At 46.9% G+C, this 13,670-nt stretch overlaps 1 protein-coding gene across 3 annotated transcripts in view; it reads right to left on the bottom strand.

Annotated features, from left to right (window-relative positions):
• The window catches only part of hspa4l (heat shock protein 4 like), a 106,049-nt gene that overhangs the window by 56,584 nt on the left and 35,795 nt on the right, over positions 1–13,670 (bottom strand). For all 3 annotated transcript variants that reach the window (XM_038792408.1, XM_038792409.1, XM_038792410.1), the window contains 3 exons: positions 8,403–8,536; positions 7,118–7,362; positions 2,736–2,812 (listed from right to left, as the gene is read on the bottom strand). In XM_038792408.1, coding sequence (XP_038648336.1) covers positions 2,736–2,812; positions 7,118–7,362; positions 8,403–8,536 — 456 coding nt within the window. The remainder of the gene's footprint in view (positions 1–2,735; positions 2,813–7,117; positions 7,363–8,402; positions 8,537–13,670) is intronic.

The following is a 13,670-nucleotide window of genomic DNA, read 5'->3' as shown; positions in this document are numbered from 1 at the left end:
CTTACGTTATGCTCACTGTGAGAGACAGACCTGCACACACTCACACATTTGAGATTCAACAGGCTAATATTTTTACCTAGTTACAAGGTGAATTTACAAATTTACAGGAGGTATAAAATAATATCCACATGAGCACCATCCGGGATTGGAGACAGCTGGACCTGCGAGGTACACTTCCACTGGGGCCGAGGGCCGCGTTTGAAAAACATACCAGCAGTGGCCATCAAGGAAAATGGTGAATGCACTGGTTAGAGAGAAGCTACTATTAGGAATTGTGCTTAAATAGCTTTAATTAGAAAAACAGATCGTTTGCAAAAGTAGATCCTTGAACTTCAGTAAAGAACACAAGCAATGGGGAAGTTAAATCAAGTCGATGTTTAAAAAAAAGAGATGATTTTGTAAACAAAGTTTATACAGTGGCAGTGACCCATGTTCGATTCCAGCCTTGGGTGACTGAAGTTTTCACGTTCTCCCAGTGTCTGGATGGGATTCCTCCCACAGTCTAAGATGTGCAGGTTAGGTGGATTGGTCATGATCATCGCATGGGGTTACAGGGAGTGGGATCAGATAGATTGCTCTTTTGGAGGGTTGGTGCACACTTGAGGGACCGAATTGCCTCCTTTCTATAGAAAGGATTCTAAAGAAGGACAAGGTTTGACAGCAGAGCTTGGGAAAAAGAAAATAGCACAAGAAGGAGCAAGACAGAGCGTAGTGCTAGCTTGGAGCAGAGTTCCCTATGTGACACTAAGATTCAAAAGTGCCTCGAGTCAAGCTGATTGGGTGAGTGCAGCCAGCTAGGTATTTACAACTTTTATTACTTATAGTTTGCACGGTCTATATTTTGTGCTCTATAGTTTGTAAAAGCTATATTCTGTAGTAATGAGGGCCAGGGAAGAAGGGGCCCAGAGTATTGATATTTGATTTCAAGTATCTCCAAAATTAAATTAAAGGAACAAGTCATGACAGGAGAGCTCAAATGGCACCCTCCTGCTGGACAGAGACAGGATCAGGTGTGAAGAGAGTGAGCAGAGACAGTATTTAGAGGGAGAGATGGATAGAATGCGAGGGGAGTGAGAGCATATGTGTGGGAACAGTGTCCATATTTCTGGGTCACTCATTGGGTTTTCATTCACTTGTTACCCACACACACCATCACACCCTCACCCGAGGGGCAGCATGGTAGCATTGTGGATAGCACAATTGCTTCACAGCTCCAGGGTCCCAGGTTCGATTCCGGCTTGGGTCACTGTCTGTGCGGAGTCTGCACATCCTCCCCGTGTGTGCGTGGGTTTCCTCCGGGTGCTCCGGTTTCCTCCCACAGTCCAAAGATGTGGTTAGGTGGATTGACCATGCTAAATTGCCCTTAGTGTCCAAAATTGCCCTTAGTGTTGGATGGGGTTACCGGGTTATGGGGATAGGGTGGGGGTGTTGACCTTGGGTAGGGTGCTCTTTCCAAGAGCCGGTGCAGACTCGATGGGCTGAATGGCCTCCTTCTGCACTGTAAATTCTATGATAATCTATTATTCTCACAGTGAGCAAAGGTAAGTGACTGAGAGCCCGAGATGGAATAAAACAGACACGGACCCTCATCCTGTTACTGAACTTACTTTTTTTGGTTCCACAACTGATTTCCCCTCATCTAATTTTAAAATTCACATGCAATGTGTTGAACTTTATCTTTCCACAAATTGCTCATTGAGTAGACACCATTTTATCATGTGGCGCCCCAGGTGAAACGGTTGGGCAACCCTTATGCAAGAGATACTTCAGAAAGATGATGGGAACTGATCATGCGGCAGCTGCTGAAGCAAGCCGTTTGAGCTTAACTAGCACTGACATGTGTAATAATGGCAGGCTAAGTCCACATGGGTAATTTCTATTATAAAAATTAGGACAGAATACATTACTTGAATTAGCACTGATTGGTCAAGATATTGCCCCGAGAAATGAATCAGCGAATGGCTATCACACTTTTTTTGTTTAGCTGAAACGGACACAATGTGTACATGTTGTCAAGAACTGCGAATCAATATATGCAACTTTCAGTATACATATATTCTTCACAGCAATACCTTGACCAGAATCAAGCTGTCTGGTTTAAATTTTGAAACAACGCTTGCAGTCAACTGCCAGTACAATTAATTGGTGCATTCTCCTGTCCACGTGCCAAGCAATCCATGCCTCTTATACTATTTAAAGTTACTGTTTCTCACAACATTGGTATTCTCGCGATTGGCCTGACTACAAGACAAAGTTTTTACAAAATGACTTTGGTCAATATTCAAGTTCTGTGCTACCAAATCACTGTTTGTATTCCAACTCCACATGTGTGCGTGCACAGAACACACTTCATATATGGGTGGCATGGCAGCATAGCGGCTAGCACTGTTGCTTCACAACACCAGAGCCCCAGGTTCGATACCCGGCTTGGGTCACTGTCTGTGCAGAATCTGCATGTTCTCCCAGTGCCTGCATGGGTTTCCTCCAGGTGCCGGATCCGGTTCCTCCCACAAATCCAGAAAGACGTGCTTATTAGGTAATTTGAACATTCCGAGTTCACCCTCGGTGTACGCGAACTGGCACTGGAATGTGGAGGCTAGGGGCTTTTCAGTGACTTAATTGCAGTGTTAATGCAAGCCTACTTGTGATACTAACAAAGATTATTATTATAACAATTAATATCATATGGTTGAGTACAGCGTTACACGGTTACCAACTTTTATGAGATCACTTACTAGCTTGTTCCATTACGTTTTTTAAAGGGGTTTCCACTTTGCTTAAAAATGAGGCACAAAGTTCTTCAAACCGTGTTCTGGAAAAGAACAAATATTTCTAACATATCACAAGTCTACTGGCAACAAATAGGATGATTGCTTTTAATAGAATGAGAAAAATCCAAGACAGGACCAATTCCAAAAGATAGCTAAGCATCTTATATGGACATCCTTTTTCAGCAATACTACATAAAAAGCTAGGAAGATACTCAAGGAAATTATATCCAAACTGCAACTAGTTAACACTAAATAAAACCATCGCATTCACTTAGTGTAATTTTCTGTAACCCATTAATTTAGTTATAATATGGCTTCTGTTACACATTTGATACTGCCACTTTTTGGTATTTCAGCAATTCAAAAAGTTTTAAATCTGCATGTAGTAGAAACTGGCCAAGACCTCACCACAGTAATCCACTCCATTCAATCTTTCCTGGCAAAGTGACTTTTATGGAAGATGTGGTCTGTATTAGTTATAAGTTGACATTTGAGGAGCTGAAGGCAGATGTGGCCATGCTTCAGGAGACGCACCTGAAGGTGGCAGATCAGGTTAGCTTGAGGAAGGGATGGGTAGGCCAGGTGTTTCATTCGGGGTTGGATGCAAAAAAAAAATCGGGGGGGGGGGGGGGGGGGGGGCGATCCTGGTGGGGAAGAGGGTGCCGTTTGAGGTGTCGAATGTGGTGGCAGACAGCGGCGCGAGGTATGTGATGGTAAGCGGTAAGCTGCAGGGGGAGCGGGTGGTGCTGGTCAATGTATATGCCCCGAATTGGGACGATGCGGGTTTCATGCGGCGCATGTTGGGCTGGATTCCAGATTTGGAGGCGGGGGGGGGGGGGGGGGGGATTTTAACACGGTGCTGGACCCGGCACTGGATTAATCCAGATCCAGGACGGGGAGGAGGCCAGCGGTGGCTAAGGTGTTGAGGAGGTTTATGGACCAGATGGGAGGGGTGGATCCATGGAAGTTTGCGAGGCCGAGAGCCAGGGAATTTTCATACTTCTCCCATGTGCATAAGGCCTATACCCAGATTGATTTTTTCGTTATGAGTAAGGCGCTGATTGCGAGAGTGGAGGATGCTGAGTATTCGGCGATAGCCATTTCTGACCATGCCCCGCACTGGGTGGACCTCGAGCTGGGGGAGGAGAGGGACCAGCGTCCGCTTTGGCGCTTGGAGGTGGGGCTGCTGGCGGACGAGGAGGTGGGCGGGCGAGTTCGAGGATGTATTGAGAGGTACCTGGAGGCCAATGACAATGGGGAGGTCCGGGTGGGGACGGTCTGGGAGGCGCTGAAGGCGGCGGTTCGGGGAGAGTTGATCTCCATTCGAGCCCACAGGGAGAGGAGAGAGCAGAGAGAGAGGGAGAGACTGGTGGGGGAGATGGTGAGGGTGGACAGGAGATATGCGGAGGCTCCGGAGGAGGGATTGCTGAGGGAGCGGCGTAGTCTCCAGGCTGAGTTCGACTTGTTGACCACCAGAAAGGCGGAAGCTCAGTGGCGGAAGGCACAGGGAGCGGTGTATGAATATGGGGAGAAGGCGAGCAGAATGCTGGCGCACCAGCTCCGTAAGCGGGATGCAGCCAGGGAGATTGGTGGAGTTAAGGATAGGGGAGGGAATGTGGTGCGAAGGGGGGGTAGACATTAATGGGGTCTTCAGGGGCCTTTATGAGGAACTCTATCGGTCCGACCCCCCCCAGCGGAGGAGGGGGGGATGGGGCACTTCTTGGACCGGTTGAGATTCCCGAGGGTGGAGGGGGGACAGGTGGAGGGACTGGGGGCGCCGGTTGAGCTGGAGGAGCTGGTCAAAGGGATAGGGAGCATGCAGTCAGGGAAGGCACCGGATGTGTTCCCGGTCGAATTCTACAAAATGTATGCAGACCTGTTGGGCCGGACCTTGAACGAGGCAAGGGAAGGGGGGAGACTCTGCCTCCGACGATGTCTCAGGCGCTGATTTCCTTGATCCTTAAGCGGGACAAGGACCCCCTGCAGTGTGGGTCATACAGGCTGATCTCACTCTTAAATGCAGACGCCAAGCTGTTGGCGAAGATCTTAGCCATGAGGATAGAGGACTGTGTGCCGCAGGTTATCCACGAGGATCAAACGGGGTTCGTGAAGGGGAGGCAGCTGAACACTAACATACGGAGGCTCTTGAATGTTATAATGATGCCGGCCGTAGAAGGGGAGGCGGAGATAGTGGTGGCGTTGGACGCGGAGAAGGCCTTTGATAGGGTTGAGAGGGGGTACTTGTGGGAGGGGTTAGAGAGGTTCGGGTTTGGGGAGGGGTTTTGTCAGGTGGGTGAGTCTGTTATATGAGGCCCTGATGGCGAGCGTGGCCACGAATAGAAGGAGGTCGGAGTATTTTCGGTTACACCAAGGGACGAGGCAGGGGTGTCCCTTGTCCCCCCTGCTTTTTGCGCTGGAAATTGAACCCCTGGCCATGGCACTGAGGGAGTCAAGGAACTGGAGGGGGCTGATGCGAGGTGGGGAGGAACACCGAGTGTCACTCTATGCGGATGACCTATTGTTGTATGTGGCGGACCCGGTGGGGGGAATGCCGGAGGTGATGAGGATTCTCCGGGAATTTGGGGATTTCTCAGGGTACAAGCTCAACTTGGGGAAGAGCGAGCTGTTCGTTGTACACCCAGGGGACCAGGAGGGGGGGATTGGTAGGCTCCCACTAAAAAGGGTGGAGAGCAGCTTCAGGTACTTGGGGGTCCAGATGGCCAGGAGCTGGGGGGCCTTGCATAAGCTTAACCTCACGAGGCTGGTGGTGCAAATGGAGGAGGAGTTTAAGAGGTGGGACATGCTGCCGCTATCTCTGACGGGTAGGGTGCAATCAGTCAAGATGACGGTGCTCCCGAAATTTCTGTTCCTGTTCCAGTGCCTCCCCATCCTTATCCTGAAGGCCTTTTTCAGGCGGGTTAACAGGAGCATTACGGGGTTTGTGTGGGTGCACGGACCCCGAGGGTGAGAAGGGTGTTCTTGGAGCGGGGCAGAGATGGGGGGGGCTCGCGCTGCCCAACCTCTGTGGGTATTACTGCGCTGCCAACGCAGTGATGGTGCGTAAGTGGGTGATGGACGGGGATGGGGCAGCATGGAAGAGGATGGAGATGGTGTCTTGTGTGGGCACGAGCCTGGAGGCGCTGGTAACGGCGCCGCTGCCTCCAACGAGGTATACCACGAGCCCGGCGGTGGCGGCTACCCTCAAAATTTTGGGGCAATGGAGACGGCACAGGGGGGAGGTGGGGGCCTCGATGGGGTCCCCGATACGGGGGAACCACCGGTTTGTCCCGGAGAGAATTGACGGCGGGTTCCTGAGTTGGCACAGGGCAGGTGCTAGGAGGTTGGGGTCCTGTTTGTAGATGGGAAGTTTGCGAGCCTGGGTGAGCTGGAAGGGAAGTTCGGGCTCCCCCCGGGGAACACCTTTAGGTACATGCAGGTAAGGGCGTTTGTCAGGCAGCAGGTGGCGGAGTTCCCTCAGTTGCCGCCGCGTGGGGTCCAGGACAGGGTGTTCTCGGGGGTGTGGGTTGGAGAGGGGAGAATCTCGGCAACGTACCAAGTGATGCAGGAGGTAGACGAGGCCTCGGTGGAGGAGCTGAAGGGTAACTGGGAGGAGGAGCTGGGTGAGGAGATTGGGGGGGGGGGACGTGGGCGGACACCCTAGGAAGGGTGAACCCCTCCTCTTCTTGTGTGAGGCTTAGCCTCATACAGTTTAAGGTGCTGCATAGGGCTCACATGACCGGGACACGGATGAGCCGGTTTTTTGGGAACGAGGACAGGTGTATTAGGTGCTCAGGGAGCCCAGCAAACCATGCCCATATGTTCTGGGCATGCCCAGCGCTGGGGGATTTTGGAAGGGTGTAGAAAGGACGGTGTCGAGGGTGGTAGGATCCAGGGTCAAACCGGGCTGGGGGCTCGCAATATTTGGAGTTGCAGAGGAGCCGGGAGTGCAGGAGGCGAAAGAGGCCGGCATTCTGGCCTTTGCGTCCCTAGTAGCCCGGCGGAGGATTCTTCTTCAGTGGAAGGATGCGAGACCCCCAAGCGTGGAGGCCTGGATCAACGATATGGCAGGGTTTATTAAATTGGAGAGGGTGAAATTTGCCCTCAGGGGGTCAGTGCAGGGGTTCTTCAAAAGGTGGCAACCATTCCTAGATTTCCTGGCAGAACGGTAGTGAAAATTTGAATAAAATTTAAAAAAAAAAAATAAGTTGACATTTGACAGCAGATCAAAATTCCTCAAAAGATTAAAGTTATAAATTGCCTTCCAGTTTGTCCCTCCCTTCTTCATTTCAGCAAAGCTGAATACAACAAAATAAATTTGGAATGAAAAGGACACAAAATACATTTACCTGTTCATTCTACCAGAAACATCAATATCATTCATGAAGCACTCTATGTTCATTGGAAGATCAGATGCATTAGCACTCATTAGCTTCTTCAATTTCTCACACTCCTGGTGCAGACGGAGCAAAGCTCTACCATTAGACTTTACATTTAGTTTATATTTAGTCTTGAATTCTTCACAGAAGTGATCTACCAAGATCTCATCAAAATTCCTCCCACCCAAGTAGGGATCAAATGCAGTTCCCAGAACCTAGGATTTGAGAGAAAAATATCTGATCACCACAAAGATAATGTTCTATATGCAGTAATGCTTGGCTTTGCACTAACAGCGGTACATGGATTGGGTTGGATTTGTTTATTGTCACTTGTACCGAGGTACAGTGAAAAGTATTTTTCTGCAAGCAGCTCAACAGATCATTCAGTACATGGAAGAAAAGGAAATTAAACAAAATTCAAGAAAATACATGAGAATACATAATAGGGCAATACAAGTTATACAATATTATATAATATTGAATATATAATATTCAAAATTTAGAATTTTGACAGATTCGTACACTATTATACGTAAAAGGTCCAATGCAAATGGTTCAAAAGAGAAACAGCTCTGTTGTTTTAATCTGATAACAGCTTACAGCTTTCATGAAAATAGCATTAGCACCAGGATTCAAATGGTGTATTGAACACATTGGGGAAACTTATTCTGCAGATAACCACAGTACTGCAGCTGATCAAGAATACTGTTGATCAATTAATTTGGTCTATAGCTTATCCAAACATGAAACTGCTTTGAGATCTATCTACAAGTAAAATGAGCTGTCTTCCCAAAAACCCCATCTCCAGTAATACTGAAATAATTTTAAAACCTTCTGGAAGTTATGCAAGAGCAAACAAATGTATCAATTTTCAAGGAGCTAGTTCAGTGCAGTGCTGCAGGAGTGTTTCACTGTCAAAGGTTCCATCTTCAGGATTAAACATTAAACCAAGACCCATCTGTCTGCTTGGGTAAGTGTAAGGCCCCATTGCATGAATAGAAATAAAAGGTTGGGGAATTCTACCTGGTGGCCTGGCCAGTGACATATCAGTAAACAAAAATGGCAATCACATTGCTGTTTGTGGGAGTTTGGTGTGTTTCCCACATCACAAAGACTAAATGTCAAGTATTTCATTGGCTTTGAGACTTCTGGTAGTTGTGGAAAGAGGTATGCAGAAGTTTTTTTCATTTTTAACAAAAAAGGATTGGTTTTTAATCTATCAAAAAATGTTCAATAAAGTTTTTAAACTACTAACCTTAAGCTTTCCCTTGTTAAATGCACAAATAGAGGTCTGATAGGCTGAATGTCCCATATCTACAAAGACCACATTCCTTGGTTTCTCTTCTGGGTCTGGCAAGTCCTGTTTGTAAATACCGTATGCAAGAGCAACTAGAAAACAGAAAACACATCAACAGTTAAGAATCCTATACATGTGCTTGGGTTTGTACTATGTTTGTCAAGACTATTTTAAAATGCAGAGAACTAGTCAGTGGCACTGAGCATTAATCATTCAGTACCACAGAGCAGGCACACAGTACCATGCTAATCTCAATTTCAACTACATAGACACCCATGACACTATCTATGGTAAAAAGAAAATCAAACAAAAAAAGACCACTCTTGACAGCAGGCAGAGATCATGCTTCTGCCTGCTGTACTGTAAATCCTTTAAAAGCTTGCCCATAAATAAGCCTATATTGGGTGTAGATCTTAGTAATACAGATATCAAGTCAATTGGACAAAGAAATAAAGTTAGAGAAAAAGGGGAAGGTTCAGTAAATCAGATTACTGAGCTTTAGCCAAAGAGCCGGCACAGACACAGGAGTGATGGGTTGAATAGTTGTCTTTTGAGAAAAAGGGAGTGTAAAATTTCAAGTGCAATTCAAAACTGTACAATAATTTAATTTATTATTTCATCAAAGGGCTTTCCTTGAAGCCCAACTGTCCTGTCAATTTAATTTGTAAAATTAAATCAAGTTTATTCAATTAAGTGTTGAATATAACTATTGTACAATTTTACACATTAGCTCACCATCACAAATTTGTCTTTTTTTTAAAAAACTGTTAATAATCAGAATTTATCGTTTGCATCAACTGTTTGTAATAACTGAAGAAAGAAAACAACCGTTGGAGTAAAATACTTAGTCTACATGGATTGTATCCAACAAACTGATCCCAGATATAATTATCAAAGCTAAAACCCGAATGAAGAGCAACACCAAACCCCAACTCCAAGCTCCCCAAGGTACAGAAAGTTAATTCCCATTACTCAGGCACAATCTTTAAAGCTGTATTTGTTCCTTCCAGGTACAAATAATAAACCACCCAGATAAGAAAGAAAATCAAGTAATTTGAGTGTTTATGGGTGTTATGACCTTCATGTAGGCCACGGAGAAACCATTGTTGACCTCTCAATGGGACCAGTGGAATACAAATTTCCCAGGTGGGGGAGGGAGGCCACCAAGCTGGAACTTGTAATAGATTGCACATAAAAGCTGGCCCAGGCAGTGCCTGGTGTTTAATTCTCCCAGCAAGAACTGGACTGGGAGAGTTACTGCCATGGGCAGAATATTGTATATTGTCTATTAAATCATCGTTCCACTGCTGCCGACTTCCTCAAGTTACTAAACTGGCTACAAGGCCAAAATAAAACTCCGGACTCACTTGTGGAACCACCTAACTGCCTGGTATATTACTATCCTGGAACCTGTGGACAAAAAAAGTTTGGTAAGCTTGAAGCCTTTGACCCAGGCCTAGAAGACTGGAGCCAGTATGCGGAATGCATGAGGCACCTCTTCCAGGCTAACAATATTTTGGGGAAGACTGCCAAAGTCATTCTTGTGCAGGCTTACGGTGGCAGCATGTAGGTAGAGGTTACATGTTTGGTGGCTCACACTGGAGCTTCCGTTTTTTGGCCCTTTTTGGGGGAAATTTCGTATGAACATTTTCCAGTAAGGTTGCGGTAATTAAAGAATGTCAAAAGCCCAACAGAAGAACACGGGACAAAAAGGAACGAGTGATAGTCCGCCTGAGAGCTCAGGTTCGGAGTGCTGTGGGAAGAAAGTTGGCGGGGGTGGGGGGAGCTCGCTGGGTAGGGCTTCGCCCATTACTAGCGGAGGTAATGGTGGAGTTCGAGCAGCAGCTTGCGGCATGGTAAGGAGATGATGGGAACGCTCAAATAGTTTGTGGACGATATGGGGCCCCGATAAAGGAGGCTCTTGGAAAGGCATTGATGGCAGTGGAGGGGTGGAGGTGGCACAGCGATCAGCTTGCCTCGATGACAAGGGAGCTCGGTAAGTGGAGAAGACCAATAAAGGGCTGAGAGCCACAGTGGAGAACCTGGAGAACAGGAGACGTCATGGTGGAGCTGGCAAGATGGGGACAGCCTTTACAGGACAACGGCAATGCTTTACAAGAGCAATGTGTGGTTTGGGGTGGTCTACCCGATGAATTTGAGAGTTACGCATAACTCCAAGGACTATTATTTTGAGATGGCGGAAGAGGCAGAGGCATTCGTAAGGACTGAAGGATTAGGACTGAATTGAGTTTGGACTTTATGTGTTTTGGTTGGGAGGGAATGGTTTGGGGACACTGAGGATTCCCCCCCCCCCCTTTATTTGGGGTTTTTCATGTGGGGTTGTTGAGAAGGGCTAGGTGTGTAGGAGTTTTTCTGTTGTCTTTTGCACAAAGCATGTGAGGGAGTTCATGGGGCTCTGGTGGGGGCCACCTTGCTAGCAAACCTAAGTTGGCCAGTGAACAAGAGCGAGATGGGGGGAGGGACCAGGGCTGGGCGAGCCGGTATGGACAGGTTTTGATCGGCCTGTGGGTGGGAAAGAGGGGAAGTATGCAGAGAGAAGTGGTTTCGAAAAGTTGGGGAGGGGGGGCAGGGAAGAGAAGGGCAGTGCTGGAAGAGCAAGTGGAGTTTGAGGAGGTTCGGATGCTGATAGGGAAGATTCAAACAGGTAAAGCACCGGGGTCGGATGGGTTCCCAGTGGAATTCTATACAATATTTCTGGATAGGTTGGCACGTTGCTGGAGATGTTTGAGGATGCGGTGGCTAAGAGAATGCTCCTGGAGACGATTGGACAGGCATTGATTTCACTCTTCCTAAAAAAGGATAAGAACCCGGTTGCGAATGGGTGGAATCGGCCTAAATCTCTGTGAAATGTGGATACCAAAATTCTTGGCAAGGCATTGGCGCTTAGGTTGGAAGAGTGCCTTCCGTAGATGATCCAGGTGGATGAGACAGAATTTTTAAAGGGTAGACAGTTGTCCTCGTGTGCAGCGTTTGTTAAACGTGATGCTCTCCCCATCTGAAGGAGGGTAGTGGTGGCGCTGGGTGCAGAGGTGATTGATCGAGAAGAGTGGAGTTACTTGCTTGCAGTGCTGGAGCGGGTTGAGGTTAGGCCCAGGTTTATGGTGTGGGTTAGTTGTTATACAAGGAGCCGAAGGAGAATGTGCGTGTGAATTAGACGAATTTGGGATATTTTCAGTTGCTTAGGGGAATGTCGTTCCCCCCCTTCTCTTGTTTGCGTTGGCGATAGAGTCCTGGGTCATTGCACTGAGGTGTTCTGATAAGTAACAGGGGATAGTGATTTCACCCCCACAACCCAAAGATGTTAGGTGGATTGGCCATGCTAGATTGCCCCTTAATTGGAAAAGAATAATTGGATAGTCTAAATTTATTTTAAAAAAGGAAACCCAGTAGCTAGAAAGTTTGGGACAAGACGAAAGAATGAGTCTGGTTAGCGGGTGCAAGCGAGCAGATCACACTTGCACTTCACATCCTGCAAGAACCAACTCATCCTCGTCTTGGTCCAATGTATTCTATGTAATACTTTAAATTGAATCAAACTCAGTCTGGTGCAAGATGAAGTTGACTACACCCTGTAAAGGGCTTTCCTTCAAGCCTCATCAGTAAGGACCCAGTTCCCCCTCTAATTTTTCCTTTACTTCCTCTATCAGAAATGGATCCGAAGAATGAATAAGGCCATATAAATCTGAAATAGATCCCCTGTCCGGTTGAGCCATGGACAAGGCCCTCCCCAACAAGGAAGCGGGTGTACGATCAGGAGAGACGAAAAAATGTAAGTGAAACACCCAGAATTTGAAAACAACAAAAAAATGTTAGAACTGGACAACCAAAATTTTGTCAGGGCTTATCAAAGCTGGCAAATCGCCCTTCTAAAAACAAATCTCTGAAATGCACAAGCAGCGAGGAGGGAGAGCAGCCCGATCTAGTGCCCTTGTCTAAGGAAAAGTATTCTGAATATACTATATTTGTATGAACATTGGCCTTCGGGGCATTGTACAAGATGAATCCAGGAGGCAAATTTAAGGCCCAATCCAAATCTCCCCAAATCGCAAAAAGATAGTTCCATTCCACCCTATCAAATACTTTATTTGCACCCAAAGACACTATATGTCTTCAGGCCCCAGAACAGTGGATGGGGAGACGTTAAGTGTTGGCTGACAACTGCTGCCCTTCACAAAGTCTGTCTGATCCCCAGGTAGTCTAACAGGGAGACAAGGCTCCAGCTGGGACTCCAGGACCTTAGCCAACAGTTTAATAATGTGTTCAAAAGTGAAGAGTTGATATGATACATATTCTACTAGGTGTTTGTCCCCCTTAAGAAGCAAAAAAGGTTTGAGGCTTGAATGAGGGTCGGGGATATTGACCCTCTGGACAGCAAGTCGTTAAACATGTCCATTAATAAGGTATGAACTTCTCAAAGAACCTTTTATAAAATATAGCTGGGAAGCAGTCAGGACCAGGGGCTTTGCCAGATTGCAGCCACCCAATGCATTTCAATATTTCTTCTGGGCATGGGAGAGCGTGGAACCCAATTTCCATCTCCTGCTTTTCTTGATGGTTGGTATGTCTAGACGACCTAAAAAACGCATCATACCTGATGTGTTTGGAGGAAGCTTGGACCTTTATAGCTCATGACAATACGAACTGAAAACCGCATTAACCTGGAGGAGCGGAAACCAGGTCAGCTTCCTTGCTCTGAACTGTAGGGATCCTTTGAAAGGCAGTTTGCTGCTCGAGTTGATGAGCAAAGTGGTGACCAGCCTTCGTAGGTGCCCTGGAATGCCGTAACTGGCACACTGCCGTATCTGTAGATATCGGTTCAAATTGGAGCTGTAATTTGTTTTCCCAGTGGGTCGGTAGCTCCTGCATTGGGCCAAGTGAATATTGGTGGTCAACGTCCAAAATGGAGTCCACCAGCTTCTGTCATTCCAATCTCTCAATTTTCATGGTGTGAGCTTAATACAAGATAATTACGGCTCTTATGACAACCTTTAGGGTCTCAGTGTTAAAGGAGATATTGTCTCTGATTTGTTGAGCTTAATAAAGTCCGATATGGCAGCAGACAAACACCCACAAAATTTAACACCAGACATCCAGTCCAATCTCGAAGGTGGGCTTTGGGAAGGGCCAAAATCAAAATGAAAATCAACAAAATGAGGGGGATGATCAGAGATGAAAATTGCCAAATATTTGGCTGCCACCTCTGAT

The sequence above is a fragment of the Scyliorhinus canicula genome, chromosome 3 (genome assembly GCF_902713615.1).
Source record: "Scyliorhinus canicula chromosome 3, sScyCan1.1, whole genome shotgun sequence".
Taxonomy (NCBI): domain Eukaryota; kingdom Metazoa; phylum Chordata; class Chondrichthyes; order Carcharhiniformes; family Scyliorhinidae; genus Scyliorhinus; species Scyliorhinus canicula.
This window is presented reverse-complemented; position numbering and strand designations above follow the sequence as displayed.